The sequence below is a fragment of the Ursus arctos genome, unplaced genomic scaffold (assembly GCF_023065955.2).
Source record: "Ursus arctos isolate Adak ecotype North America unplaced genomic scaffold, UrsArc2.0 scaffold_34, whole genome shotgun sequence".
NCBI lineage: Eukaryota > Metazoa > Chordata > Mammalia > Carnivora > Ursidae > Ursus > Ursus arctos.
The window spans coordinates 3,322,942-3,349,413 of record NW_026623030.1 but is presented as its reverse complement, the minus strand read 5'-3'; the positions used below and the strand labels follow the sequence as shown (position 1 = coordinate 3,349,413).

Sequence of the window (26,472 nt, the reverse complement as noted above, 5' to 3'; positions counted from 1 at the left end):
AACTTCTGGCCAAGGCGGATAAATACGCAAGTTGTTCGTTTAGCCCCAATTAGAGTGAAGGTTAAAAAAACAAAGCCAAACAAAAAACCCTTTCCTAAAACATGTCTGGTACAATAAACCTGAGTGGCAATCACCTGGCTGGTGCCGCAGTCCTGGCCTCCAAGAGACGTGGCCTGAGCCCAAGGGCCGCGGGGTTCGCGCAGGAGCTGGCCACTCCTCAGGCGTTCCTGAGTGGCGCGCTCTGACTCGGCCCCGGTGTTCTCTCGCAGACTGCTGACTCTGGGGCTGGCCCTCCTGCACGCGGACGTGGTCCCAAACGCAACCATTCGCAACGTGCTTCGTGAGAAGATCTACTCAACCGCCTTCGACTACTTCAGGTACGCCCCTAGCTATGCCGCGCGCAGGCGTCCCACATCCCCAGAAGTCGTGGCACCAAATGCGGTGGCCTGATGCATGCGCGGCCCTCCTTGTTCGGCAGCTCTGCTGGCCCTGGGTTTGCAAGTGCTCAGCCGTGTGCTGTGTTCCCATGTGCGTGCTTAGTTAGCGCTAGCCTCCCTATGCAGCGTACACACGTTTTCCCCCAGTTCAATTGACTGAAGAGACAAACTGTATCCATATAACTTTCCAGTTCCTACGAATGGTTATTGCACAAAGAATTGCTCTGCAAGTGTGTAGGTTGTGTTGTATAGAGACAGCTGCAGCTGCACGATCCACCACAAGCACACCATTCAGCCGAGGGCTGTCACAGCGCTAGGGATAGCGGCGGAGGTGGCCATGAGAGGACTCAGAAAATCACACTTTTTCCCATGAGAATGAATGAGATCGTTGTTGCTGATAACTAGCTCTGGGCTCACCTTTCGTCATTCAGAGACCACTTGTGTCCCCTCTCACATGCTTTTATATATAATACGCATGGCTTCTAGTCCCAGAGTTCAGGCACTCAACTCTTGTCCTCTTGTGGTTGTTCGCAGTTGCCCCCCAAAGTTCCCTACTCAAGGAGAAAAGAGGCTGCGTGAAGACATAAGCATAATGATTAAATTTTGGACAGCCATGTTCTCAGACAAGAAGTACCTGACTGCCAGCCAGCTTGTTCCCCCAGGTAAGCCTTGTTCTCAGCTGGGCAGCTCCGCCTGGGTTGTGGGGCCGAGGCATTGGGGCGGGCGGGACAGTGGTGCACAATGGGCAGCCCTGCAGGAGCCCGGTCAGAACAGTGAGGGTCCCGCCGAGCATTGGCTGTGGCCCTGCTGCAAGGTCACCAGAGACCCAAAGCCTGCCTGGCCACCACTGGTCCTCCAGCCTCAGCTGACAAGCATGAATGAGTGCGGCAGCCCTGAGCAGAGGCCACGTGACGTAACTTCTCCCAGCACCAGCCCAGTTCAGCAGCCCCCAGTGCATATCTGACAGGCCCATTGCTGGGATGAGGCCCATGCGCCAAGATGAATAAGGCACTGGCTGCTGTCACCTGGTAGGTGATGTCAACATGAGGGGTTGATAGGAGCACCCCTCAAGGACAGGCCCTTGGCCCCTCGGAGTTGGGGAGCCAGGGAGAGTTTTCTGGAAGAGGTGATTGCGAGCTGAGTCTCCAAGGATGAATAGGAGCGAGCCAGGGTAGACAGGGTGAAGGAAAAGATGCTACAGTGTAAGCAAGCAGCGGACCACGAAGAAACACGTCCCGTCTCTCTGAGCACGCAGCACAGGGTAGGGGTGAGGAGCGCAGTTTCTGCGGGCAGACCCCCAGCCAGCGACCTGACTGCAGGAAAAGGAAAGGAAAACTACAAAGCAAGCGCAGCGATTTTCTGAGGCGGCGGCCTGGCTTCACGGAGAGCGGGGCCACCAGCCCGCACGGCCGACTCACTGCCGTGTTGAAGGGCAGCGTGATGCTGGCAACGAGAGCTGTTTGTAATTGCTCAGGATTGCCACCCACGTTTGTTTTCTTCTATTTTAAAGACTAGGAGGGGGCGCGCCTGGGTGGCTGTCAGTGAAGCATCAGACTCTTGATTGCTGCTTGGGTCATGACCTCAGGGTCATGGGATCGCGCCCCGCGTCGGGCTCCCCCCTCAACGGGGATTCTGCTTGAGATTCTCCCTCTCTCTCTGCCCCTCCCCCACACTGGCATGTGCACGCTCTCTCGAATAAATAAATAAAATCTTTTTTAAAAAAAGGGTAGGAGGAATATAATACATTTTAGTAAGCTTTCTATGCAGAACGGTTATAAAAACACTTCCCCAGGGCACCTGGCTGGCTCAGGCAGTAGAGTGTGTGCGTGCGACTCTTGATCTCAGGGTGGTGAGTTCAAGCCCAACGTTGAATATAGAGCTTATGTTAAAAAACAAAAACAAAAACTTCGCAGAGGTTAGTTTATTCTGCAGATCCACCAACACCATGTCTCTCCCTCCCCGCTCTTGCACTGATCACCTTATCTGTGGTGGAAACCCAGACGCCTCATTCTGGAAGCAACAATGTGTTTGCCTACAGATAACCAAGACACCCGGAGCAATCTGGACATTGCAGTCGGCTCTCGGCAGCAGGCCACTCAAGGCTGGATCAACACCTACCCCCTGTCCAGCGGCATGTCAACCATCTCCAAGAAGTCAGGTCGGTTGAAGGTTTGCTGATAGGCCCCTCCGGTCTGAGTCACATCCTGGTGGTTCAGACCGTGAGCAGAGTGCTGAAAGGCAGCTTCCTCTGGGTCATAGAAGTGAAGGATGGGCCAGTGAACTTGGAAGAACACACTTGGGCCTTCGCTCTCCTCCACAGGCATGTCCAAGAAGACCAACCGGGGCTCCCAGCTGCACAAATACTACATGAAGCGAAGGACGCTGCTGCTGTCCCTGCTGGTAAGGTGACACCTGTCCATGCCCACAGCGCCGGGAATGGGAAGCAGAGTGGCACATGGGTGCACACAGAAAGCATATTGATATCTCATCTCACCAGGCCACCGAGATTGAGCGTCTCATCACATGGTACAATCCACTGTCGGCCCCGGAGTTGGAGCTGGACCAGGCTGGAGAGAACAGCGTGGCCAACTGGAGGTCCAAGTACATCAGCCTGAGTGAGAAGCAGTGGAAGGACAACGTGAACCTCGCCTGGAGTATCTCTCCTTACCTGGCCGTGCAGCTGCCAGCCAGGTGGGCCCCGGTCACACCTGCCTGATGAGGGCCTTGCCAGAAGTCCAATACAAGGGCTCCTGAGTGGGGAGGAGTATCATGTGGTCACTGCCAAGGACGGTCGGGGAAGTGATGTTAGAGGCCTGGTCCTCTGCCCTAGATGTTGACCCAGTCTTTCTGTGCAGTGGTTTCACAGCACAGACTCCTGCCTGGAGTGCCCCGGTACCCCGGAGCCCAGGCAGGAAGCGTCAGAGCACATTCAGAGCACCCGGTCCTATCTGAGGAGGATAGGAAGCAAGTGGAGGCTGTCGCTCCAGGGAGGCAGGCCTGGGGAGCCTTTGGTTTGTTCTCACAGGTCTTCCAGCGGCAGGCTACTCAGATTAGGTGGCCTGCAGCCGAGTGTCCTGTGAACTCTCCTCTCGTAACTCTCCAAGGTCGGAACTCTTAGACCAGTGGTCGCTGAGAGGGGCCTCCCAGGACCCTGTGCTAAATCCCCCAGAAGAAGTGCATCCACCCCACGTGCAGGGGTGACATTTCTTCCCCATGAGCCCACACTTGCCTACTTACTGCTTCCTCCTTCTGTTCTAATTCAGTCCTCTGGATCAGGACCACAGCCTGACAGTGTTCATGGAAGGTCTCCCTTGTGTTAGCCTGGGGCGGTGACAGCTGAAAGCATCCCTACCCTCCCGTCTGCTGACGTACCTTCTGGCCCATGGGCTGCCATGCTGTAGATGGACTGCTTTGGGCCCAGGGCAAGGGGGTGTTCTGAAGGCAAGGACTGTAAAGGGGGATGTCCTTTGATTGGGGAGTGTAGGGTAATTCCTGTTTGAGATCATTCTGGCATTCATGTCATAGCCAGTCCTAATGCTGTTTACTGTAAACACTCATGGTCAGAGTTACCAATGTGTTAGTAGCATAGTGTTGAGGTGTCCCTTGGCATTAATCTGCATCCCTCCAGTTCAGGTCTCCCTCTACCTCCCTCTTTTCCGTGGAGGTGGGAGAGGCCACCCCACCCACACCCTCCGTGTGCCATAGGTTTAAGAACACAGAAGCCATCGGCAACGAAGTGACCCGTCTCGTTCGGTTGGACCCAGGAGCCGTTAGTGACGTCCCCGAAGCTATCAAGGTAGTGTAGTGCGTCCTGGGGCCTGGGCTCAAACTGCACATGAACAGAAATGCCTCCCAAATGCCTGGTAACCAGAAATGTGACAAAAACCTGGCAACCTCAGTGGGATAGTGACTTTTCTAATTTCTTGCGTTTTCCATTTCTCGAGTGAGGCATTCATTATGCTTACAGTAGAAAATATTGAATGTACTTCACCTAAGTTGAAATCATGCTACTTTACATCGTGTATCAGAAGCATTTCCCCACACTGTCATACATGCTTTATCAGCATCACTTCGGGGCCACCCCTGAGATACCGGGTGGGGCCGGGTGTTTCAGGGGGCCTCAGGGACTGCCTGTGCCAGATCGTCTCCCTGCTTCCTTCCCAGTTCCTGGTCACCTGGCACACCATCGATGCCGACGCACCTGAGCTCAGCCACGTGCTGTGCTGGGCACCCGCGGACCCACCCACGGGCCTCTCCTACTTCTCCAGCATGTACCCGCCGCACCCTCTCACAGCGCAGTATGGGGTGAAAGTCCTGCGGTCCTTCCCGCCGGTGAGCCTGCGTCCTGCCTGAGTCGGCCTCGGTGGGACCACCAGGCAGTGTTGAGGTGGAAACAAGAAGGACGGGCTTTATCTCAGACTTGATGTGGGCCTGACGAAGCATCGGTCTGTCCCAGAGCATGTCTTCATCCCCTGTTTCTGTTCAGGAAGTCACAGAAGACAGATTTAGTTCTGATTCAGATATGTTACTGGTGGTATTTGTTTTTTACCTTTAATTGGGTGTTTGAGTTATATAAGGAAGTTGACAAGTTTGGTGCCAGTTGTGGCTGTGTGGGCACATCACCCAGCCGTGGGCTGTTGGGGAGCCCAGGGGATCCCATGTGACAGCCACAGTGACAGGGGTTTGGTAGCTGACTCACTGAGGCCCCAACACATGGGCCTCCTGTAACCTCAGCCCTTGTACCCGAGCAGACCCCCAGCAGTGAACACACATGGGCAGGCCCTTCCCCTGTCCTTATAGGTACGGGAACCTCGTTCCTTCTGCTTTTTCTCACCCGTCGTGTCTTTCAAGCCATTGCTCATTTTCCTTGCTATCCTCTGGGCTTTCCCTGGTTCTCAGTCCTCTGTGATCTCCAGCGAGGTGGTGTCGCACGGGCTGAGTGACAGCAGGGCCGTTCCAGGTTGGAGTGGGGCTCTGGGACAGCCATCTGTGTTGCCTTTGTTTTCGTTGTCCTGGAGTTGAGGAACTGTCTTCCCTTCCTGGAGGTCGTGATCACTTCTCCTCCTCCTTTGCAGGACGCCATCCTGTTCTACATCCCCCAGATTGTGCAGGCCCTCAGGTATGACAAGGTAAGGCTGTGCCAGCATGTACCGTCCTTCCCTCTGAGAGCTGTGCCGGGCGGTGGGGAGGGGGCCCTCGGCAACAGGGATGGGGGCCTGGGAGCGGGGCTTCCAGGCTGTGGCCCGGTCTCCGAGCTCTTCTCCTACACACCCCCACGGAGGCTGTGGCCGGTGCTCATGGCCAGGAGGCTCCCCTCACCCTGAGGCCCCGTCTTGCTGTGCAGGGTGGGTGGGCTCTAGAAATACCGCCAGCCATTTCCTCAGTCCCTGAATCCAGCTCCCTCGTCTCTTCAGTGGGAAGTGGGGAGGGTCAGACAAGATGATGTGTGTATTAGTGTGGTTGGGCTGCCATGGCAAAGAACACAAGAGTGGGGGGTTAAATGTATTTCTCACAATTCTGGAGACTAGAAGTTGGAGATCAAGGTGCCCATAGGATTGCTTTCTCCTGAGGCTTCTCTCCTTGGCTTTGCAGATGGCCCCCATCTCCCTGTGTCCTCATGTGGTCTTCCTTCTGTATGTCTGTGCCCTAATTTCCTCTTACTAAAAGGACACCATATTGGACTAGGCGCCACCCTAATGATCTCATTTGAACTTAATCACCTCTTTAAAGGCCTGTCTCCAGACACCGTCACACTGAGGCGTGTACGACTTCAACCCATGAGTTGGGGGTTGGAGGGGCACAGTTCAGCCCATCACGTACAGCATACCGGTACGTGAGATGGCTAGCTCAGGGCCTGGCTCGGGAACACCCCTCTGACACAGGGCTTTCCACAGCCCCGAACCCACCCTGCCCGTGCTTTATCCCGGCAACCCCCTCCACCCGTGCTGGAGTCCAAGTACAGCAACAGCAGCATCCGCCCCTTTCCTGCTCCTGCCGATTCTGCTCCCCACCACGTGGGACACCAGACCCCTCTATGTCCTGGCTGAGTGCTTGCGGCGGCAGTGAGCGCTGTGGCTCACCGTGGTGGCTCTGAGCGCTGTGGCTAGGTGTCCCAGGGCAGCTCCTCCCCACAGACTGGCAGGATGCTCTGTCTCAGTCCACAGACCAGAGTGCTTCTAGACCTGTAGCCAGCCTGTAAAGACTGAGTCCTGTCTTAGCCAGGTAGCTACCAAAAGCCCTCCAACTCTGCGTAGGAGTTTATTCACCAAGCCAGGGCCCCCGCCCCAGGTCCAGCCCTGGTGGGACCGTCACAACGCGCCTTTTCTCCATGTACCCATTCCTTTTCCTCCCCTCTGTCATCCTTCTCCTTTTACTGTTTGTGTCTTTGCTTCCACCTCCACCCGAGGGAATGCCTTGCTCCCCCTGCGGGTCGCTCCGTGCTCTGCGCTTGGCCCGCAGCGGCCTCCGTGGGCTGCAATTCGCATAGAGGTGTAGGCGGGGGCTGCGGCCAGCGTGCGAGATCAGGCGGGCTGCACTCGGTTTCATTTGGCCACTATTTTACATAAGCTGCTTCCCACAAAAATCCTGATACATTTTTTTCTCTTTTTTTTCTAGTTTTCAAAATTGAGTTAATTCCTTAGCATTATCCAAAAATGACTCAAGAGTTTTTCTCCTTTTCCCCCCAGATATCATTATAAACTCATGGATTTTGATCTGTTTGGTATGTACCAACCCACTAGTCATTTTAGATGCCCATCTTTCTGACTACTGGGAATCCCCGAGTGTCTCTTCTTTGAACTTTAGTCCTTGATAACCTTGATTTCCAGGAAGGACAAGATATTCTAGGCTCTTTGTTTTCTGCCTCAGACCTGGAATCACCCATTTTCCGAGGAACTCCAATTCATTTTACTGAGACACCATAATCTAAATGCTAAGAATGGTCACTGCCATTGAGTTGGTCACAGTTTCTAGGTCTTTCTAGTAGATAGAGCTTTTTGCTTTTGTTCTTTGTTGTTGTTTTTTGGAAAAAATACATCATGAGATTATACTAATATTTCCAATTCAAATACAGGATTATAGAGGTTTTTTTTATTCGATTATAGAGTTTTTTCTTTATTTGATTTTATGTTTGAATTTTTTAATACTAAAACTATTGGTTTCTGATAACATTAACATACTATTTCTTCACATTATTCCACTGTATTAATAGTTTCAAAGTAACAATACTGGTATTATTACAACATGATTACTAAAAACTGGGTCAAAATTTTTTGCCTTTTGTTTTTGGTGTATTTTCCACTGGGGAAATATAGTCAGATGATTCTTTTTTTTTTTTTTTTTTTTTAATTTCATCATCTTACCAGCAAAAAATGGGTTTATTTGGGAAAAAAGAGAATTACAATCTGGACAGACAAGCTGTGGCAAAACCATAGACAAGTCCCTAGATTACTCAATTCTTCTTTTATTTTTTGGGAGGGAGAAAGTGTGCAAGCAGGAGGAGGGGCAGAGAGAGAGAGAGAATCCCAAGTAGGCTCCACGCCCACCACAGAGCCCAGTGTGGGGCTGTCTCACGACCCCAAGATCATGACCTGAGCCGAAATCAAGAATCAGACACTTAACTGACTGAGCCACCCAGGCACCCTGCAAATTACTCAATTTTAACATCACTTGAAATGATTCTTCTCTGTGAGGTTATGTCAACTCAAGACTCAGCTTCATTGGTTTCTTTCTTGCTTTTCATTTCTAGAGGTTGTTGTCTTAGAAGTCTGAGCTTGACGGGATACAAATATATTTGCTTCTATTGTTTTTAAAAGAAGGATAAACCCAAACTAGTAAAAATGGCTGGAGATGGAGCAAACAGCATAGAAGTGGCTATGCTTAGTAATTTTTTTGACTTTGGACTTTCACTGCTTGTATAACTAGTTATAAAGCAAACATGGATTTGTTTTCAACCAAATTGTCTGGCAAGGCAGATATTAAATGGGTTAAGAACCACACAGGAATAAAATGCTGAAACTTTTCCCAAAGCTGAAAGGCCCATGGGCCCCAGTGACCGATGACAATTCCTCCTTGGTCAGACGGCTGCCTGCCTCCACCTCCCTGTGGTAGTCTGTTCATTACTTCCCCGAGTCCCCTCTGTGGTCTCGGCAAAACTGACCGCATTACCAGTTTATCATAAAAGGACATAACTCAGGAACGGCCAGGTGGAAGGGCAGCACTGGGCAAGGGATGTGGGAAGGTTGTGGACCTTCCATGCTCTTCAGGTGCGTGGCCCTCCCACACCTCCACCAGCCCAGAAGCTCTGCAGACTCCTATTTAAACACACTACAAGTTGAACATTCATAGTTTATCTTTAGATCCTCTTGCTGGTTCGCATTGGGAACCCCATAGCGAGGAATTATCTGGAATCTGACCTGCTTGGTAAGCCCACCAGCCACGTTGAGGACATCTGTCCCAAGAATACTTTACCAGATGCAGGGGCTACAAACTACGGTGGTCGGGGGAGAGGCCACTCCTCCAGAACTCTTCTAAAAAGGCCAACTCCTTTTTTAACCTTAAGACAGGGTAATTAGGGGGCGCCTGGGTGGCTCAGTCGTTAAGCGTCTGCCTTGGGCTCAGGGCATGATCCCAGAGTCCTGGGATCGAGCCCCACATCAGGCTCCTCCGCTGGGAGCCTGCTTCTTCCTCTCCCATTCCCCCTGCCTGTGTTCTCTCTCTCGCTGGCTGTCTCTCTCTCTTTCTCAAATAAATAAATCTTAAAAAAAAAAAAAAAGACACGGTAATTAAAACTGGAGCTCCGAGTAGCAGAACATGACTAGGAAGGAGAAAGAGGAGAGAGGTCCTAGGGTAGTGGCTGTGGTGTGTCAACTCATGAAGAAGTGTCTGTGTGTTAGAATTTTCTGGAACCTGCCCATCACTGTGGAACATTATTCCAAACAACCTGTTTATAGCCGAGTTTTAGTACCCAGCCTACTCATTCCTCATACTTGATAACAGCGGAAATCGGTTGGAGAGTTATGGTTCTTAGAGTCCAGGGGAAAGCACAGAGGAAACAAAAGCTGGCTCCTTCCCGTTTTGCAAACCCCACCGCCTGGGGCCCCATCTGCCCTGCTGGGCAGCTAGCAAGCTAGAACTTGGCCTAACCCCTGGCCTGGGCTCGCACATCCACAGGCGAGCTCGCTCACAGAGCCGGAAACCGCTAGGCCTCACTTCTTGCCAGGTCTGCAAGTGCTGGGAGTCCACTCCTGCATTTGGTTAGTCTCTCTCAGTGGACAGGTGTCCAGGCCTTGGCTAATGGTGACCTTGCTCTCCTATAGATGGGCTACGTGCGAGAGTATATTCTGTGGGCAGCGTCCAAATCCCAGCTTCTGGCACACCAGTTTATCTGGAACATGAAAACTAACATCTATCTGGATGAAGAAGGGCACCAGAAAGACCGTGAGTATCTGTCAGCTTCCCTCAGGCCTCACCCCCCATCTTTAACCCTCCAGAGCCCTCCAGGGCCTGTGCTGCCCCAGCCCATCCCTCTGCTTCCCATCCTTCAGTGGGAATGCCTCATCTTTAACACCCAGCGGGAGCAGGACGCCCTCCTTCATGAAGCCTTTGCTAGCCTCACCTGCAGATGCCCTGCCTACCCCGGCACCGTCCTGCAGCTCCCCAAGCACATGTGAGAGCTTCTCACCCTGCACTTGACCTAGCAATTCCGTGTGGGGACGAGACAGCCACCCAGGGCAACAGTTCTCAAACAGAGCTGGTCCACATCTTCACACCCTTAAAAACTGGTGAGGCCCCCAGAGAGCTTTGGTTTACACGGGCTTTGGTTCTGCATGTTAACCAGCGTGGGACAGTAAAACCAAGAATTGAAAAAATATAAGCCCATTACATGTTAACATAAGTAACATATTTTTATGAAAAATAATTCAAAAAGTGGTGAGAGGAGTGCTGTTGCTTTAGAGTTTTGCAGATCTCTCTAATGTCTGTAATGTCATAACATCTTTAATGTAGTAAAAGACAGCAGGATTCCCTTTCTGCTTCTGCATTTAACCTGTTGGAATATGCTGTTTTGGTTGAATTCAATGCCGGGAATTCGGCTTCGCACAGACACAGCTGGAAAAGGCAGGAGGGTTTTAGTCGTCTTCCCCGTCTCTAGAGATAGTCTCGGCTGATACTGCACCAAACACAACAAGTGATAGGCTCATAACGATTAATTGTGATGTGGATTTGAACTCATGTCAGTGAGTTTCTCATGCTCTTTCTTTAAAGTCTATTGGTCTACCCAGTGCTCACCCCCACCCCCCCCACAGGACTTACAGTATTAAAAATCACATGTGTGAATGCCCCACCACTCTTACAAAACAGAAGCATTTGCAAATTTTGGAAGCTGTCAAGCTCACAGTCACAGATGCAGGTTTCCCAAAACTTAGTAGTTTTCCTTAAATGGCAGATTCACCTTGTTCATTTTTTTTTTTTTAAGTTTTATTTATTTGAGATAGAAAGAACATGAGCTGGGTGAAGGGCAGAGAGAGAAGCAGACTCCTTGTGAGCAGGGAGCCCGATGTGAGGCTCGATCCTGAGACTCCGGGATCATGACCTGAGCCGAAGGCAGACACAACCAACTGAGCCACCTAGGCACCCCAGCTTGTTCATTTTCAAGAAAATATCTGCCATATACCTGAGTCCAAATAACTATATTTTTGTCTGTTGGTCACTGTTTTAAGTAAAAATGATGTTCCCTGGGGCGCCTGGGTGGCTCAGTCAGTTAAACATCTGCCTTCAGCTTGGGTTGTGATCCTGGGGTCTTGGGATCAAGCCCCACACTGGACTCCCTGCTCAATGGGGAGGCTGCTTTCTCTCTCTCTCTGCCTGCCACTCCCCCTGTTTGTGCTCTGTCAGTCAAGTGAATAAATGAAATCTTTAAAAAAAAAAAAAAAATCGTTCCCTGAAACAAGAAGTTAGTTCAGTTGGAAAGTCTGACGCAAGGCGCTTCTCTGCAAAAGCATAGCGCCTGTGTACTTCACATGCCGTAGATTGCTGCGTGACTTCCTGTGTCGTCGCACAGAGTATCACAAAGATGTATGGGGTGGAGTTTCATCAGCTTAGTTGTTATCACCCCACCAGGGACATTTTTAGTGACACTGGCTTTTGTTCACACCACGGGAGCAGAGCCATGAGGATCCAGTGACCACTAGCACCTTGGCCTACTGCTCGTGCCCGGCCTCACAAGCGTCTACACAGCAAGGAGGGCAAACAACCCGTCAGTGTGGTTTTGACTGGAGGGTGGGCTAAAGGGTCCCAGGGACCCTGCAGGTGTCTGCGGACCGCGCTCTTGGGGCAGCTGAGCTGGCCTGGGTGCTGGGGAACACCTGGGCTGCACATCGGGCAAACGTGTGGCGTTTCCTTGAGGGCCTTCAGCGGGCCAGCTGCAGGCTCACCCTCTTTGTTTCTTTGTCAGCTGACATCGGCGACCTCTTGGAGCAGTTAGTAGAGGAGATCACTGGCTCTTTGTCGGGCCCAGCCAAGGACTTCTACCAGCGGGAATTTGATTTCTTTAACAAGATCACCAACGTGTCGGCCATCATCAAGTAGGTAGCATCTCTCGGTCCTGGCTCATGGGAATTGCCCGGAGGGCCCCCACTGATTCTACTGAACAGCCAGGGTTGGGAATCTCTGCCCTGGCAAGTCAGGTCTCTCAAAGTATAGCAAAACACACAGCCATGAGAATTTCAGAAAACATATCTTAGTTTCATTCTGGATAGTGTCGTGTAGTTTGAGGCCACTCTGCTCTCTCCAAGTTCTGAAGGGTCATGGGGTATTAGGAAAACCAGACTCCTTTGCAGCCCCCAGTGTCATCTTACTGATTCACCTCCTGGGCTGTCCATGTGCGAAGGCTGATGCCATCTTTGGGCATCGGTGGCCCTGCCCATTTGTGTGGGATGGGGCCCTGGAAGCAACTGACCAAGGGCTTAGGGGAGGCCCCAGCAGGGGAACACTGGCTACCTGTCCTCCCAGGTGCCTCATTCCCCGGGCTGTCCTCACTGCTCAGGCTTCTCTCACCTTGGTCACCAAGTGGCCTCACCTGTATGTCCTGAGGCCCTTTCCTGGGCCCAGTACTAGGTACAGCTGTGATGCAGCTGCTTGTCGCTCACAGAGGCCTCAAGAGGTGGGAGGGAGCATTCCCTGGGCATCCTGTCAGCACCTGATTCCATTTCACCCTGTCATCCTCATCCTAGGGATGCAGGAGGTCGGAGGGGCCTGCCCAACGTTGTGCTGCAAGTAAACAACAGAACCAGCACTCGAGCATAGACCCAAGAGCCAGCTGTGTCCCCTGTGTGTCTCTGCAGCAATGTCACACACCCCACACAAGCGAGGGGGAAAGACAGCCAGAAAACTCCATCTTAGTCCCCCAGGGGCCACATCGCCCCTGACGAGTATGGGGCAAGGACCCCTCAGAGTGGCCTCCCGGGGGAACTGGGCCTAGCAGGGCCCTCAGTAGTAGCTAGAACTAGGAGGAAAGGAACGGAGAGGCAGACAGGAGGGGCCCTGCACTGCCCCCAGAAGTCCCGGAGGCCAGTTCCTGCAGCAACAAAGCAAAGCATTTCTGTCCTGTTTTGCAGGCCCTACCCCAAAGGCGACGAGAGGAAGAAGGCGTGCCTGTCGGCCCTGTCTGAAGTGAAGGTGCAGCCAGGTGAGCAGGCCCCACAGTTGGCTGATGACCGGGCTTCTTCCTGCGGGCGGGCAGGGCAGGCATGGGGACCAGAGAGGTGGCTAGCCCACATCAACCGGGGCCCTGGGGCGCCCGGTGTCCCTCTCCACAGCCTGCCCCATGTGAGCTGGGAGCCGCTTCTCACCTGACACTCTTTATCTTCCTTGCTGCCTTCTATTTCTCTAAAAGCCCAGACACTGTCCTTGGCAGCTGTTATTCTAGAAGTTTCCTGAACTCCAGTGGAACGGGAGCAATGCAGGCTGTGGGCATGAGTGGGGGTGTCACAGGTGTGCCGGGCCGAGGGTGCCTGTCCCCCATGGGGGACGTTGCTCCCTGGTGCCTACCAGCTATTGCCATGTGGAAATTTGAGCCCAGTGCAGCCAGCTCTGTGCTTTTTCAAGTCAGGCTGGAAATCCAGACTTCATTTCACAGGTCTCCATTTTTAACCATGGATACAAGCTCATTTTTTTCAAAACCCTGGCCGTTCTGTGTGAACATTCACAGCAGCTGTCCTTGGTTTAGACCTTTCCTTGACTTGTGTTGAGCTCCCTGACCTGTCTGGTGCAAATGGCAGCTCAACTTCTCAGAGAAGGGTTGACAACCAGGTGGGGTCTCAGTTTCCCTGGTCCATGAGCCCCCAGCCCCCCAGCCCCTGCCACCGGGTCTTGTCCTGGGGATACTGAGGAGCAGTAGATTGCCCTCCTGAGAGAGTGGTTGGAGCTGGCCAGGGAAGGAGGATGTGAGAGCTGGGAGGGGATGGCATGATCCTTCTGTCCCTCCTTCCCCTGGCAGCAAAGCCCACCTGACCGCACAACAAGGCCTCACTTTGCTCTCACAGGTGCCCCAGCCTTTCCTGTTTCAGGGCCCTTCCTGGAAGTCCACTCTCCGGTGGGGAACTTCTGCACTTCCTGGGGCTGAGGGCACACGTGCACACACACACACACACACACACACTCTCTCTCTCTCACTCACATGGCGGGGGGACTGCCAGCTCCTTGACCAGGAATGGGCTTTCTCTTGTCCTCCCCACTTAACGGTGTGTGCTGGGAGAGGGGAGCTACAGTCAGTGGGGTGAATCCAAGAACTGAGGGGGTTCCGGGTGCACAGAGGCAGGGTAGGAAGGTCCCTCACGGGCCCTGTGAGAACAGGCAGCCTGACGCCCTGCACTGGGCGGCCGGTGGTGCCCCGAGGAGCAGCATGCTGGGTCTGTAAGGCTGAGGGTTGGTGCGTCCTCCTGGAGAAATGTCTCCTGGGAGGTGGCAGCTCTTTTGTTAGATATCAGGAAGGATCCAGGGAAAGACCACAGATCAGGGAGGACAGACCCTAAAGGGCCACAGAATAAGATGTTATCAGTGCCCCAGAGGAGGACCTAGAAGCCCCATCTGGGGGGGGGGGTCACACTTGGGCTCCCTGTGACTTCCCCTCTGTCCCTGTACAGGCTGCTACCTGCCCAGCAACCCTGAGGCCATCGTGCTAGACATCGACTACAAGTCTGGGACGCCCATGCAGAGGTGAGTGGCCGCCTGCCATCCGGCAGCTCCCTGACACCAGGTTCTCCTTCGCTCCAGCACCCATGCCGTGTTCCTTCTGTTGTTTTTCAGTGCCGCAAAAGCCCCGTATCTGGCTAAATTTAAGGTGAAACGATGTGGAGTTAGTGAACTTGAAAAAGAAGGTCAGTGAAGAATCTTTAACACAGTTTGGGATCTAAGTGTTTTCCCTGGATGATGCCAGTTTCCTTGAGCGTATTTAGTTTACGACAAGATCCCCGTGAAAGGTGACGTCCCTCTGCTCTCAGTCTGAGCCCTGGTTTAGGGATGGCGTGGAGCTGGTGTAGAGTGACAGAGACCCCTGGAGACCAGCCCAGGTCAGCTGTCAAGTCCAGGAGGCACCTTCCTGAGGCTGAGTGGCCCAGGGCTTCGGGGGGTGCTGTGCACAGACTGGGTGGCTTCAGCAGCAGGGATGTATTCCCCCCCAGTTCTGGAGGCCTGAGGCGCGACATCAGGGTGTTGGCACAGCTGTGCTCTTTCCGTAGGGTTCCGGGGGAGAATCTATTCCATGCCTTTCTCCCAGCTTCCGGTGCTTGCTTGCTGGCAAGCCTTGGCGATACTCAGCGTCCTCGTCACTCCCACCTCTGCCTCTGCCCTCACAAGGCTTTCTCCCTGTGTGCCCGTGTCCTGCTCTGATAAGGGCCCACCTTAGTCCTCACGAACTTGACTGTATGGGCAAAGATCCTATTTCCAAATAAGGTCATTTCTGCGGTTTTGAGTGAGCATGAATTTGGGGGGGGACACCAATCAACCCAAGTAGAGGGGGTGTGCCCCCTTGCCAGTATGGGGACATGCCTTCCATGGTCTTCCCTGCACTCCAGCCCCCAAGTCCTCCCCAGCACCCTAGGGTGCAGACACACACACCTCTGCCCCCCCAGCTCCCAGTGTCTGCTGCCAGTCCCGGGCACACCTGGGCCCCCACTTCCAGTGAAAAGGGGGCTCTATTTTCAGTTGCATTTAGGCCTCAACAGTCTTTGGAAGAGAACCAGGGCCCTGTGGCTCCACCCACTGACCCAGGTGTCTGCTGGGCCTCATTGGCCTCTTTGGGGCTCTGCAGAGACAATCCCCAAGGTTCCTAGGGTTCTAGGCCTGTGAGCAGGGCTTGTCCTGGTACACCCAAAGCCCCCTGGCTAACAGGCTGTCTCTCCACCCTGTGTGCAGGTCTGCGGTGCCGCTCGGACTCCGAGGACGAGTGTGGCACACAGGAGGCTGATGGCCAAAAGATCTCGTGGCAGGCGGCCATCTTCAAAGTGGGAGACGACTGCCGGCAGGTAGCAGCGGCCAGGCCTGCCCTCCCCGAGGCTCGGGCGCACTGCGGGGCCTCACCTTATGCACGGAACCAGAGCTTGGCTTCCCACTTTGGGTTGTGGTGCCACAGAGGAAATTGGGGCTTTCTGCCTAACCCAGGGGCCTCTCCAGCAGTTCCTACCCACTGTCCATTGCCTGGCCAACTAGAGGGAACTGCCCTGGGAGGCAGGCGCCCCTGACTCACATCCCCCGCTAGAGACAGCGTGGCCTTGGTTCAGCCCAGTGCCTGATGGTCCTGAGAGCCCAGCCCAGCATGGTGTGCAGTGAGGCCAGATGCTGCAGGCTTCTGCTCAGCCATGGCCTCCCTCCCTCCCTCCTCACTGGCACGGCTGCTGGGGGTCAGGGGGACTAGAGCACGGGAGGCACCCAGCTGACCACGCCATGCCTCCCTGGTCTCCAGGACATGCTGGCTCTGCAGATTATTGACCTTTTCAAGAACATCTTCCAGCTGGTTGGCCTGGACCTCTTCGTCTTCCCTTACCGGGTGGTGGCCACTGCCCCCGGGGTAAGTTGCAGGAGCCCAGGGGGAGCCCGCAATGCCTCAGGCCGAGAAGAGTCCTGCCTGCAGGCCTCGGCACCTGGCCCTTCCTCCCCAGTGCGGAGTGATTGAGTGCATCCCCGACTGTACCTCTCGGGACCAGCTGGGCCGCCAGACAGACTTCGGCATGTACGACTACTTCACGCGCCAGTACGGGGACGAGTCCACCCTGGCCTTCCAGCAGGTGAGTAGCAGGGCGGCCCCCAGACCCGAGATGGCTTGCAAGGTTGAAAGGAACTTTGAGATGGACTCCCCAGAAGAAAGCAAGTTCATGGGTGTAGGAGGAAGGGCTTGCTGCCCCTGCACCCCCGGATGCAGTCACTTGTCCCTTCTGTTCCCAAGATCTGGCTTGCTGATTTGGTCTCTGCCTCCAGGGCTGGGAACAAGAGCCCAGAGAACACCCCCAAGCCTTGGGGTCCCAGGCAGGGAGGCAGGAAAATGCCTGCAAGGCCCCAGGAGGTGCAGCCCTTGGGGGCCATCCGTGAGCACCTGGGCTCTCTCCACGCAGGCACGCTACAACTTTATCCGGAGCATGGCTGCCTACAGCCTCCTACTGTTCCTGCTGCAGATCAAGGACCGGCACAACGGGAATATCATGCTGGACAAGAAGGGCCACATCATCCACATCGGTCAGCCGGGCCCCAGCGCCACCCTCTTCCTCTCCTTTCACCCCCTAGATCCCGGGGCAGTACAGCAGTCCCCACCCCACAGAAGAGCCAGGCGTGCTGGGGTCACCAGCCAGGAAGGGCCCAGGTCAGGGTTTGAGTTCAGTTTTGAGGCCCGAGCTATTGGCCGCCGGGCTGTGGGGCCAAGTAGCAGCAGGGCTGCAGGGCAAGGAGTGCTCTGGGGTCAGAAACTGAAACCAGGCAGAGTGTGGCTCACCCAGTCCCAGGGCCGGGCTCGTTTCTGCTCTAGCCTGGCTCCCCATCTCCACTTCCTCCTTTCTCTCCTGCCTGCTTGCCATCGCCCACCCCTGCCATCCCCAAGAAAACACGGCCTGTGGCCAGCTTATGGGGTGTGAGAACCCATGCCTCCAGCCCTGGCTGAGGCTTGCTCACATCTTGCCCTGGCACCTGTTCCTATCAAGAATGGCTTTGGGGGTTTTGCAGACTTTGGCTTCATGTTCGAAAGCTCACCAGGCGGCAACCTTGGCTGGGAGCCAGACATCAAGCTGACTGATGAGATGGTGATGATCATGGGGGGGAAGATGGAGGCCACGCCCTTCAAGTGGTTCATGGAGATGTGTGTCCGTGGCTACCTGGCTGTGCGGTGAGCCCCAGGGAAGGGCCAGTGGGGGTACCGAGACCATGGGGAGGAAGGCGGGCAGGCAGGCACCGGTCCTGGTTGCCACTCAATCCCACAAGGCCAGCCTCCAGAGGTCCCATGGGACCTTCTCCGGCCCCTTTGTGGCTGGAGGGGCTGCACTTCAGAGAGAGCAAGGCAGGTGCTAGAGGCTGCCTGCTGGGCTGGGCAGCCCGGGCCTTGCTTTCCTGTCGCCACTCTGCCCACCTGTGCTGGCAACTTCCTGCTCTGGGTGTCAGTCCCTCCATGTTCTATATTCTCCTGGGTGTGGCCTTGCCTGCCAGCAGCTTGGGCTCCCTGCCCTGAGCACCCCATTCACCCCTTCACCCAAGCCTGAGTATCTGCCATCCCCCAGGCTGCCCGCTGAAGACTTACTGTCCTGGCTTCAGAGTGTCACACGGCCAAGGCCACACAGCAGTGTTGTGGCACCTGAACTCCAACCCGGAGTCTGTTGGAGCCCACATCATGCCCCCTCGCAGGGTCGGGCTGCGTGTGCACCGCACGCCTACACTTCCTCAGCCAGGCACAGAAACCGTGGCTGGAGGCCTGGGGTGGGTGGACCAAGGCAGGCCCCTCAGCCCGTCCAGCGGTGTGAGCAGCCCCAGCCCGGCCACCGCAGAGGCTGCCCTGGTGAGCCGCAGAGGTGCGGGGCGGTGGACCGCTGTGTGCAGCCGTCAGGTGGGGGCTGCGCTGCAGGAGTGCGGGCAGGGCCAACCTGCTCAGGCCAGCCTCTTCCTCCTCCCTTCCCTGCCTCTCCCCAGGCCCTACATGGATGCAGTCGTCTCTCTGGTCACTCTGATGTTGGACACGGGCCTGCCCTGCTTCCGTGGCCAGACAATCAAGCTTTTGAAGTAGGTCCTGGGCACATGCACAGGCCATTTGGGGGGAACCTCCAGGTGGGAGCCTCCTGAGTGCTGGTGAATGCGATCATTATTAAGGCCACGTGCTCTCCTGGGAACCCCAGAGCAGACAGGGTTCCTGGGTGAGGCCCTGTCTCGCACCAGAGCTGCAGACGTCCCAGGGGTCCCTTCATTTCTCAGGGACGCAGTGCCGGCCCCTGCCTCCAGGTCTGAGGCTGCAGCGGCTTAGCCCCAGGCTGGTCCTCCCCCAGCTCTGGAGCCATGCAGCCCAGGAGATGCTGGAGAAGGGGACAGGCCCTCCAGAGCCAGCTGAGGACAGTGTCCCTACCCCTTACTACTATTCCCAAGAGGAAGCATTCCCTGGGCCAACCCTCACCTGAACAAATTCCCACAAATGCTAAGTGCAGTCTATTAGCAAGACCACATCCCCACCGGGAGGGCAGCCTCGAGGGTGTGGCACCCCTCGCGGCAGCCCTGACATGACCCTCACCCCCAGGCACAGGTTCAGCCCCAACATGACTGAGAGAGAGGCTGCTAATTTCATCATGAAGGTCATTCAGAGCTGCTTCCTCAGCAACAGGTGAGTCCCCTTCCCCTCTCCCCTCCTGGGCCACCTACCACACACCAGTGCTCTCTGGGCACCTGCACAGGGCCACCACGTCGGGGCTGAGTGACGGGCATGCTGCTGTCCCAAGGGACTCTGTCCCACAAGTCCTGAAGGGAGCCCTCGAAGAGTGACAGGGTACGGAGTTAAAGGGGCCGGGATGTGCCAAGGGGAACGCCCAACAGAGGCCTCAGGCACAGTTTCCCACCTGGAGCCCAGCCTGTGAGGCCAGGCGTGCTCTGGGTGCAGAGGGCACAGTGCGGGGGTGGTGGGAGAGGGGGAGGTGAGCACAGCCCAGCAAGCTGGGTGAGGAGCAGAAAGAGCTCTGGGAGGCCTCGGCCCCACCCACCGCTGCTTCCCCACACCTTCCTCAGGCTGCTGCCTGGGCAGTGACAGGCAGGGCAGGGCGGGAACAGGCCAGTTGGCCATTATGACAGGGGAGCCCTAAGAAGAGGTGGGTTCTGGTTCCGAAGGCAGAGCCCGGGCTGAGCACCTGGGCGGCACTGGAGCTGAGCTTCCCCACCCTGATGCCCTGGAGGTGGAGACACGGAATCTGAGGGGAACACGGAGAGCTGCCCAGGGTGGGCCTGATGGGAGCAGAGAAACAGGAAGTAGCTCAAGGGCAAGCAAGGGGACCTGACAAGAGGGGTTGAGAGGGCAGGATGAGGGAGGTCTCTTCTGATTGTTTTGTTGGCGGAGTTAAGGCGTGTGCTGGGAGGGGCGAGGGGGGAGGAGGACAGGGTCTCACTCTTGTGCCACATGCCAGGTGAGAGGCCAGAGTGGCGCCTGACACAGGGACAGCTCCTATCAGGATTCTCAGGCCCAGGGCGTAGGCCCAGGACAGAAGGCAGGCATTTGGCTGAGGAGGCCCAGCAGGAGACAGAGCAGAATGGGGCTCACACAGCCGTGGTCACTGGTGGAGGAAGGAGTGTCCCCTTCAAGAGGGGCCGGCAGGGAGGCCAGAGGGTCTGCGATCTTGCATTTGTACCATCAGGGAGGGGAAAAGGGACACCTCCTAAGTGCAGCTTTCCAGGCAGACGTGAAGGCCTCAGAGGGGTGAAGGCCCCCAGAACCAGACGGTCTCCTGCAGCCTCCCTCCAATCTCCTTCCAGGAGCCGGACATATGACATGATCCAGTACTATCAGAATGACATCCCCTACTGAGGGTGCGGCCAGACCAGCGGGTGCAGCCACCCCCAAGCCGTCCTGCAATCGTGGAGCCGAGCGAGCACGTCCCCACCCCGGCTGCCACACGTGGTCAAAGGGGGTGAGCTGCCGGTGGCCCCGTCATTCCAGCCATCGGAGTTATTTTTATAGCATAAACAGGACAAAAGCACACCACGCAGAGCCTGGCAATCCACTCCTTCCGGGCGTGACCCACATGTGGCGTGTGAGGCTGAATGACAATCACACCTGAATCCCCTGAGGACTCTGCATGGGTGTCACTTGCACTGGACACATTCCCGACACATTCCCGACCTGTCTTACTGCATAGGTACATGAAGTATTTTCCTGTGTATAAAAAATTATATTCAACTTAAGATTTAACCAATGTGAACAAAATAAAAACTAGGTGTACGTTCAGCTGAGGGCTGATTCCTGGATAACTGGGAAGGGAGCGTGGCAGTCTAGGGACGAGGGGGGCTGCGTGCGGCCGCCAGGAAGCCTCTGGGGGCCCAGGTGCACCGCGAATAACAGTGCTCTGTTCCAGCTCTCGTAGGGCCCCCCGACTTTCCCATCCGCCTCTTTCCATCTCTCGTCAGCACACGTGGGGCTTCGTGTCCCGCCTCTGCTCTGGCCTTTTCCCGTTTCCAGGGCTCCGCTCTGGGACTCTGAAACCGGGATGCAGCCAGCCCCCAGCAGCGGTCTGTCCCCACCCACTACGGCCTCTAGGACTTTCAGCAGACAGGAAGTAAAGGACACAGAGCAACTAGAAATAAGTCACTAAAGTTAAAAATGCAAAAGAGCAGTTAAATAGCAGAGGTGAAGAGAAAACCGATCAACAAGAGAACGAAATTACCAAAAATGAAGCGAAAAGGAAAGTTGAAGGAGAAGCTCCAGGCAGCTTCCAGCAGGATTCCGGAGGAGATGAGAAACACACACACTCAGCTTCCAGAAGCACAGTTGAGTCCCGAGCAGTATAAATCAGAATATAAAAAAGAAGCCAAGGGGCGCCAGGGCGGCTCAGTCAGTTGAGCGTCCAACTCTTGGTTTCGGCTCAGGCTGTGATGTCAGGGTGGTGGGCTGGAGCCCCACGTCCGGCTCCGCACTCACCGGGGAGTTTGCTTGAGGATTCTGTCTTCTCCCTCTCCCTCTCTCTAAAATAAATCTTTTAAAAAAAAAAAAGCCAAGATGTACGTTACAAAATCCAGAAGAGGGCAGGAAGGAGGAGGAAGAAGCAACAGATGGGACAGAGTGATCCTGCGACAGCCGGCTTCCGTCTAGTCGCACCTCTAATTCTGTCACCTGTCAGCGGACCAAGCGCTGCAGTTAAACGTAGGATGGCAACGTGGGAGAAGGCCGAAGAGCCAAGGAGAGGCTGCCGAAGAGGCACTTCGAATCTAAGGCCACAACCCTAAGGTAAAGAACGCAGAGAAGAAATGGTTTCCTGCCTGCCACTGTGTGTGCAAGTTTATGAAGCAAAATTTGACAGAATTCAAAGCAATTCCACGGTTAGAGCTGGAAGTGTTGCCAGCCGTCTCTCCACGGTTGATAGAACAACTGGGAAGTAAGTGAACGCCGAAGACTTGAACATCCATCCACCCGCCTGACCTGGCGGCCAGGGATAAACGCCGGTGCGGCCACAGCGGCAGCGCTCGGCCGCCCCCTCCGCCGCCACACGCCGGCTGGCTGCTGGGCCTCCAGGCAAGTCTCAGCGTCACGCAGCGTACGTTCTCTGATGGCGTGGAACTGAGTTAGGGATCAGTAGCCGTAACCTCTGGAAGAACCCTAGATAGCTAGAAATGAAGGAGAGCCAACATGCCAAGTAAATGGAAGACCCGTGGCAGTGACCAGACTCAGCGTGCTTCAAGGCAGTGGCTGGGGCGGATGGTATAGAGATCGCCAAGTTCAAGCAGGAGAGACACCAGCCGGGCGCCTGGCTGGCTCGGCCGGTACAGCATGCAACTCTTGATCTTGGAGTTGTGAGTTCCAGCCCCACACTGGGCCTAGAGCTTCCTTAAGAAAAGAAAAAAAAAAAAAAAGATACGAGAAAATAGGGTATAATTTGGAGAAAGATCAAAAAGAAGATAAGGGGGTGGGGCGAGCATAGAAAAGGCAGGATAAATACATTATAAAATGGTAGAAATATATTCAAACATAACAGGGGCGCCTGGGTGGCACAGCGGTTGGGCGTCTGCCTTCAGCTCGGGGCGTGATCCCGGTGTTGTGGGATCGAGCCCCATGTCAGGCTCCTCCTCTGTGGGCCTGCTTCTTCCTCCCCCACTCCCCCTGCTTGTGTTCCCTCTCTAGCTGGCTGTCTCTATCTCTGTCAAATAAATAAAATCTTAAAAAAAAAAAAAAAACATAACAAATGTTTTCAAACCACAATCCTTGAAAAGATTTGTCAAATCGGCATTAAAAAGGAAGTCAGTCAAATACTACATACAAGATTCCAGCAATATGGCAAATAGTATATCTTGAAAAATTAGAAATGCTGTTTATAACGCTGGCAAAAAAAATCTAAATCCATGTGCTGACAAGAAAATAAGATCTCTTTAGAGACTAAAGAGAAAAATGAAATTTCAAAAAAGAACAGTAACGTTCCTGTTTTGATGACATTGGTGACAAAAGACCAACCCAAGAGCCTGCTTCTGAGGAGTTCATTCGAAAAGCTTGGTCTACACTCGGGATCGGGTGTACTAGAAATAAAGCCATCCCCAACGAACAAAGTCTACACGTGCATGCTGTCATGGCCTCTGCTCGGCTTTGTGCTAGAGGCCCTAGCAGCCCCAACGAGCCGTAAAAGGAAACAGTTACAGAATCTGGAAAGGGAAAAACAAAACTCAGAAATGGCATTTGTGTACGTGAAAACCCAAATAATCCATAAATCTGATCTCTAGTCAAAGCGATAGGATACAGGTTCATATACGAAAGTCAAATCGTGTGTGTGTGTACGACACAGGTCTCACAACGACAAAGAAATGAAAACAGTATCATTTACAGTCGGATCTAAAACATCAAATATAAAGAAATCTGATGAAAGATTCATAAGGAATATTGAAAACTACCAATGTTGAGAGAAGATCTAAACATATTCATGGATTGGAAGACTCAACATCATACAGATGTTTGTTCTCCCCAAACTGATCTGTAGTTTCACTATAAATGCCAATCGAAATCCCAGAAAGTTCTGTGGTGGAAACTGGCACGGCTAAAATTTATAGGGGAGGGTTTCCCTGGGCGGCTGGGTCGGTTGAGCGTCTTCCTTGGGCTCAGGTCATGATCCCGGGGTCCTGGGATCGAGCCCTACATCGGGCTCCCTGCTCAGCGGGGAGCCTGCTTCTCTCTCTCCTCCCCAGCTCCTGCTTTCTCCTGCTCTATCTCTCTCTCTCAAATGAGTAAATAAAATCTTAAAAAAAAATAATGGGGGAATACAAAAGTCAAAATATAGCTATTTTGATTTTAAAGACCAACAATCCTAGCTATCAAGACATCCTTAAGCTACACTAGTTAAGACAATGTGGCTTAGGATGGAAGAGAAGTAGTCCAGGAACAGACCCACGCAGAGAGACCCTGCAGGGCAGCAGGGGAAGGATGGTCTTTTCAATAATGTGTTGCGTCAGCTGGATACCACTATAGAAAAATCTAATCACTGCCTAGCTCACATCAGACATAAAAATTCCAGGTGGGCTGTAGAGCTGTATGTTCAAGGTAAACTTTAAAGACTTTTAGGAGAGGGGTACATGGGTGACTCAGTTGGTTAAGTGTCCGACTTCAGCTCAGGTCATGATCTCAGGGTCCTGGGATCAAGCCCATGTTTCACGCCACATTCAGCAGGGAGGCTGCTTCTCCCTCTCCCTCTGCCCCTCCCCCCGCTTGTGTGCGCTCTCTCTCTCACTCAAAGAAAAATCTTAAAAAAAAAAAAAAAAGACCTTTAGAAGATACAGAAGAAAATGGCTTGATGACCTCGGGACACACAAAGATTTCTTACCATCAAAAACAGCACTAATCATAAAGGAAAAATTAATTTCAACTATACGAAAAGGCATGTCAGGGGCTCCCGGCTGGCTCAGTCAGTAAAGCATGTGTGACTCTTGATCGTGGGGTCATGAGTGTGAGCCCCACATTGTGTGTAGAGATTACCTAAAATGAACAAGCTTTTTAAAAAATATGTATTGTGGGGCCCCTGGGTGGCTCAGTCGGTTGGGCATCTGCCTTCAGCTCAGGTCATGATCTCGGGATCCTGGGATCGAGCCCCATATCGGGCTCCCTGCTGGCGGGAAGCCTGCTTCGCCCTCTCCTCCCTGCTTGCGCTCTCGCGCGCTTGCTCTCACCCTCTCTCTCAAATAAATAAATTAAATCTTTATTTAAAAAATCCTGAGGAATCTACAGGTAAGTTCCAGGAACTAATAAGGTAGTTCAGCAATATTGCAGTGCACAAGATTAATATACAAGTCAGCTGTATTTGTATGTGCTACCAATGAGCAGTTGGAAAATGAAAATTTTTAAACGTCTAGGCCATTTTTAATAGCATCCAGAAACATGAAATACCTAGGGATAAAAGTAAAAATGTATGAGACTTCTACACTAAAAAAATACAAATCGCTGCTGAAAGAAATAAAAACCGGACATTGACATCATGTTTGAGGACTGGAAGACTAAATTCCCTGCGAATTAGTCTCTAAGTTTGCTGTACTCACATTCCCAAACGTTTTTATGGAACTAACAAGCCGAGTCTAAAATTCCTACAGAAGTGCAAACGAGCCTCACATCATAAACCATGGTAAGTCTGAAATAGACAATAGACTAGAGGCTGAAACGTGAACTAAGAAGCCACGCAAGGGCCCCTGGCCGGCTCGGTCAGAAGAGCACGCGACTCTTGATCTTAGGGTGGTGAGTTTGAGCCCCATGTTGGGTGTAGAGATTACTTTGTAGAAGAATAATAATGAAATTATGCAAATGTTAGAAGATGTGGGTGAGTTTCCTCATCAACCTAGAAGAACTTTCCTACCAAAACCCAGAATCAACACAGGAAAGTCAATTGTTACAAAACAATGTATGGACAGCAAAAGAACACCGTGAACAAAGTGAAGACAAACAGTAAATATTTACCAAAGATCTCAAAATGCCAACTGAGGGAGAAGAAAACCTTACGATCCTGTATCCTTCAGAGAAGCAAATGATATTTACAGAAATAGAAAAGCAACTGGCCCTGAAATATAAAAATACCCTTAACCTTGATCATAAGATAAATGGAAATGAAAAGTACACTGAAGGGCCATTTCTCACCCATCAGACTGACTCCCAGTGTGACAACACACACCATGGCTGAGGCTGTGGGGAAAGGGGCCGTCGTACCCAGTGATGGTGGAATGGAAAACAGTTCAAGCCGACCGAGGACCTGGGCAGCATCTAGCACTGTCACGTGTGAGATTATCCTTTGACCACAATCCCACTTTTAGGAATCGATCTCAAAGACTGGTGAAATACAAGAAGGTGTTTGCAGAAGCCTCCTCATTGAGATACTGCTTGGTTTTTGTTTTGCTTTGTTTTTAAAAGATTTTATTTTTTAGGGGCGCCTGGGTGGCTCAGTCGGTTAAGCAACTGCCTTCGGCTCAGGGCGTGATCCCGGAGTCCTGGGATCGAGCCCCACATCAGGCTCCTCTGCTGGGAGCCTGCTTCTTCCTCTCCCACTCCCCCTGCCTGTGTTCCCTCTCTCGCTGGCTGTCTCTCTCTGTCAAATAAATAAATAAAATCTTAAAAAAAAAAAAAAGATTTTATTTTTTAAGTAATCTCTACACCCAATGTGGGGCTCAAACTTACAACCTCAAGATCAAGAGTCACACGCTGTACCAACTGAGCCAGCCAGGAGCCCCAAGATACTGTTTGTAATAGCAGAGCGTGGGAATCCACCCGCATCATTGCAGTTGAGTGAGGAACACAGCTCTCTGACACTGCTCACAGCCAGGTGCTGAAAGGGGAGCAGAGAAGTCCATGTGGTACACTGTGGTC

General features: G+C 53.3%; 1 protein-coding gene across 1 annotated transcript in view; it reads left to right on the top strand.

Moving 5' to 3' along the window:
- PI4KA (phosphatidylinositol 4-kinase alpha) overlaps positions 1-20,883 on the top strand; it is a 119,817-nt gene extending 98,934 nt beyond the window's left edge. The window contains exons 35-55 of the mRNA XM_026487827.4: positions 270-377; positions 972-1,099; positions 2,476-2,595; positions 2,758-2,837; positions 2,935-3,128; positions 4,143-4,233; positions 4,602-4,769; positions 5,513-5,566; positions 9,755-9,875; positions 11,890-12,019; positions 13,052-13,122; positions 14,579-14,651; positions 14,742-14,812; positions 15,849-15,958; positions 16,396-16,500; positions 16,592-16,717; positions 17,042-17,162; positions 17,643-17,802; positions 18,597-18,686; positions 19,192-19,275; positions 20,412-20,883. Coding sequence (XP_026343612.1) covers positions 270-377; positions 972-1,099; positions 2,476-2,595; positions 2,758-2,837; positions 2,935-3,128; positions 4,143-4,233; positions 4,602-4,769; positions 5,513-5,566; positions 9,755-9,875; positions 11,890-12,019; positions 13,052-13,122; positions 14,579-14,651; positions 14,742-14,812; positions 15,849-15,958; positions 16,396-16,500; positions 16,592-16,717; positions 17,042-17,162; positions 17,643-17,802; positions 18,597-18,686; positions 19,192-19,275; positions 20,412-20,463 — 2,257 coding nt within the window. The 3' untranslated portion in view covers positions 20,464-20,883. The remainder of the gene's footprint in view (positions 1-269; positions 378-971; positions 1,100-2,475; positions 2,596-2,757; positions 2,838-2,934; positions 3,129-4,142; positions 4,234-4,601; positions 4,770-5,512; positions 5,567-9,754; positions 9,876-11,889; positions 12,020-13,051; positions 13,123-14,578; positions 14,652-14,741; positions 14,813-15,848; positions 15,959-16,395; positions 16,501-16,591; positions 16,718-17,041; positions 17,163-17,642; positions 17,803-18,596; positions 18,687-19,191; positions 19,276-20,411) is intronic.
- The last annotated feature ends 5,589 nt before the right edge of the window (positions 20,884-26,472 follow it).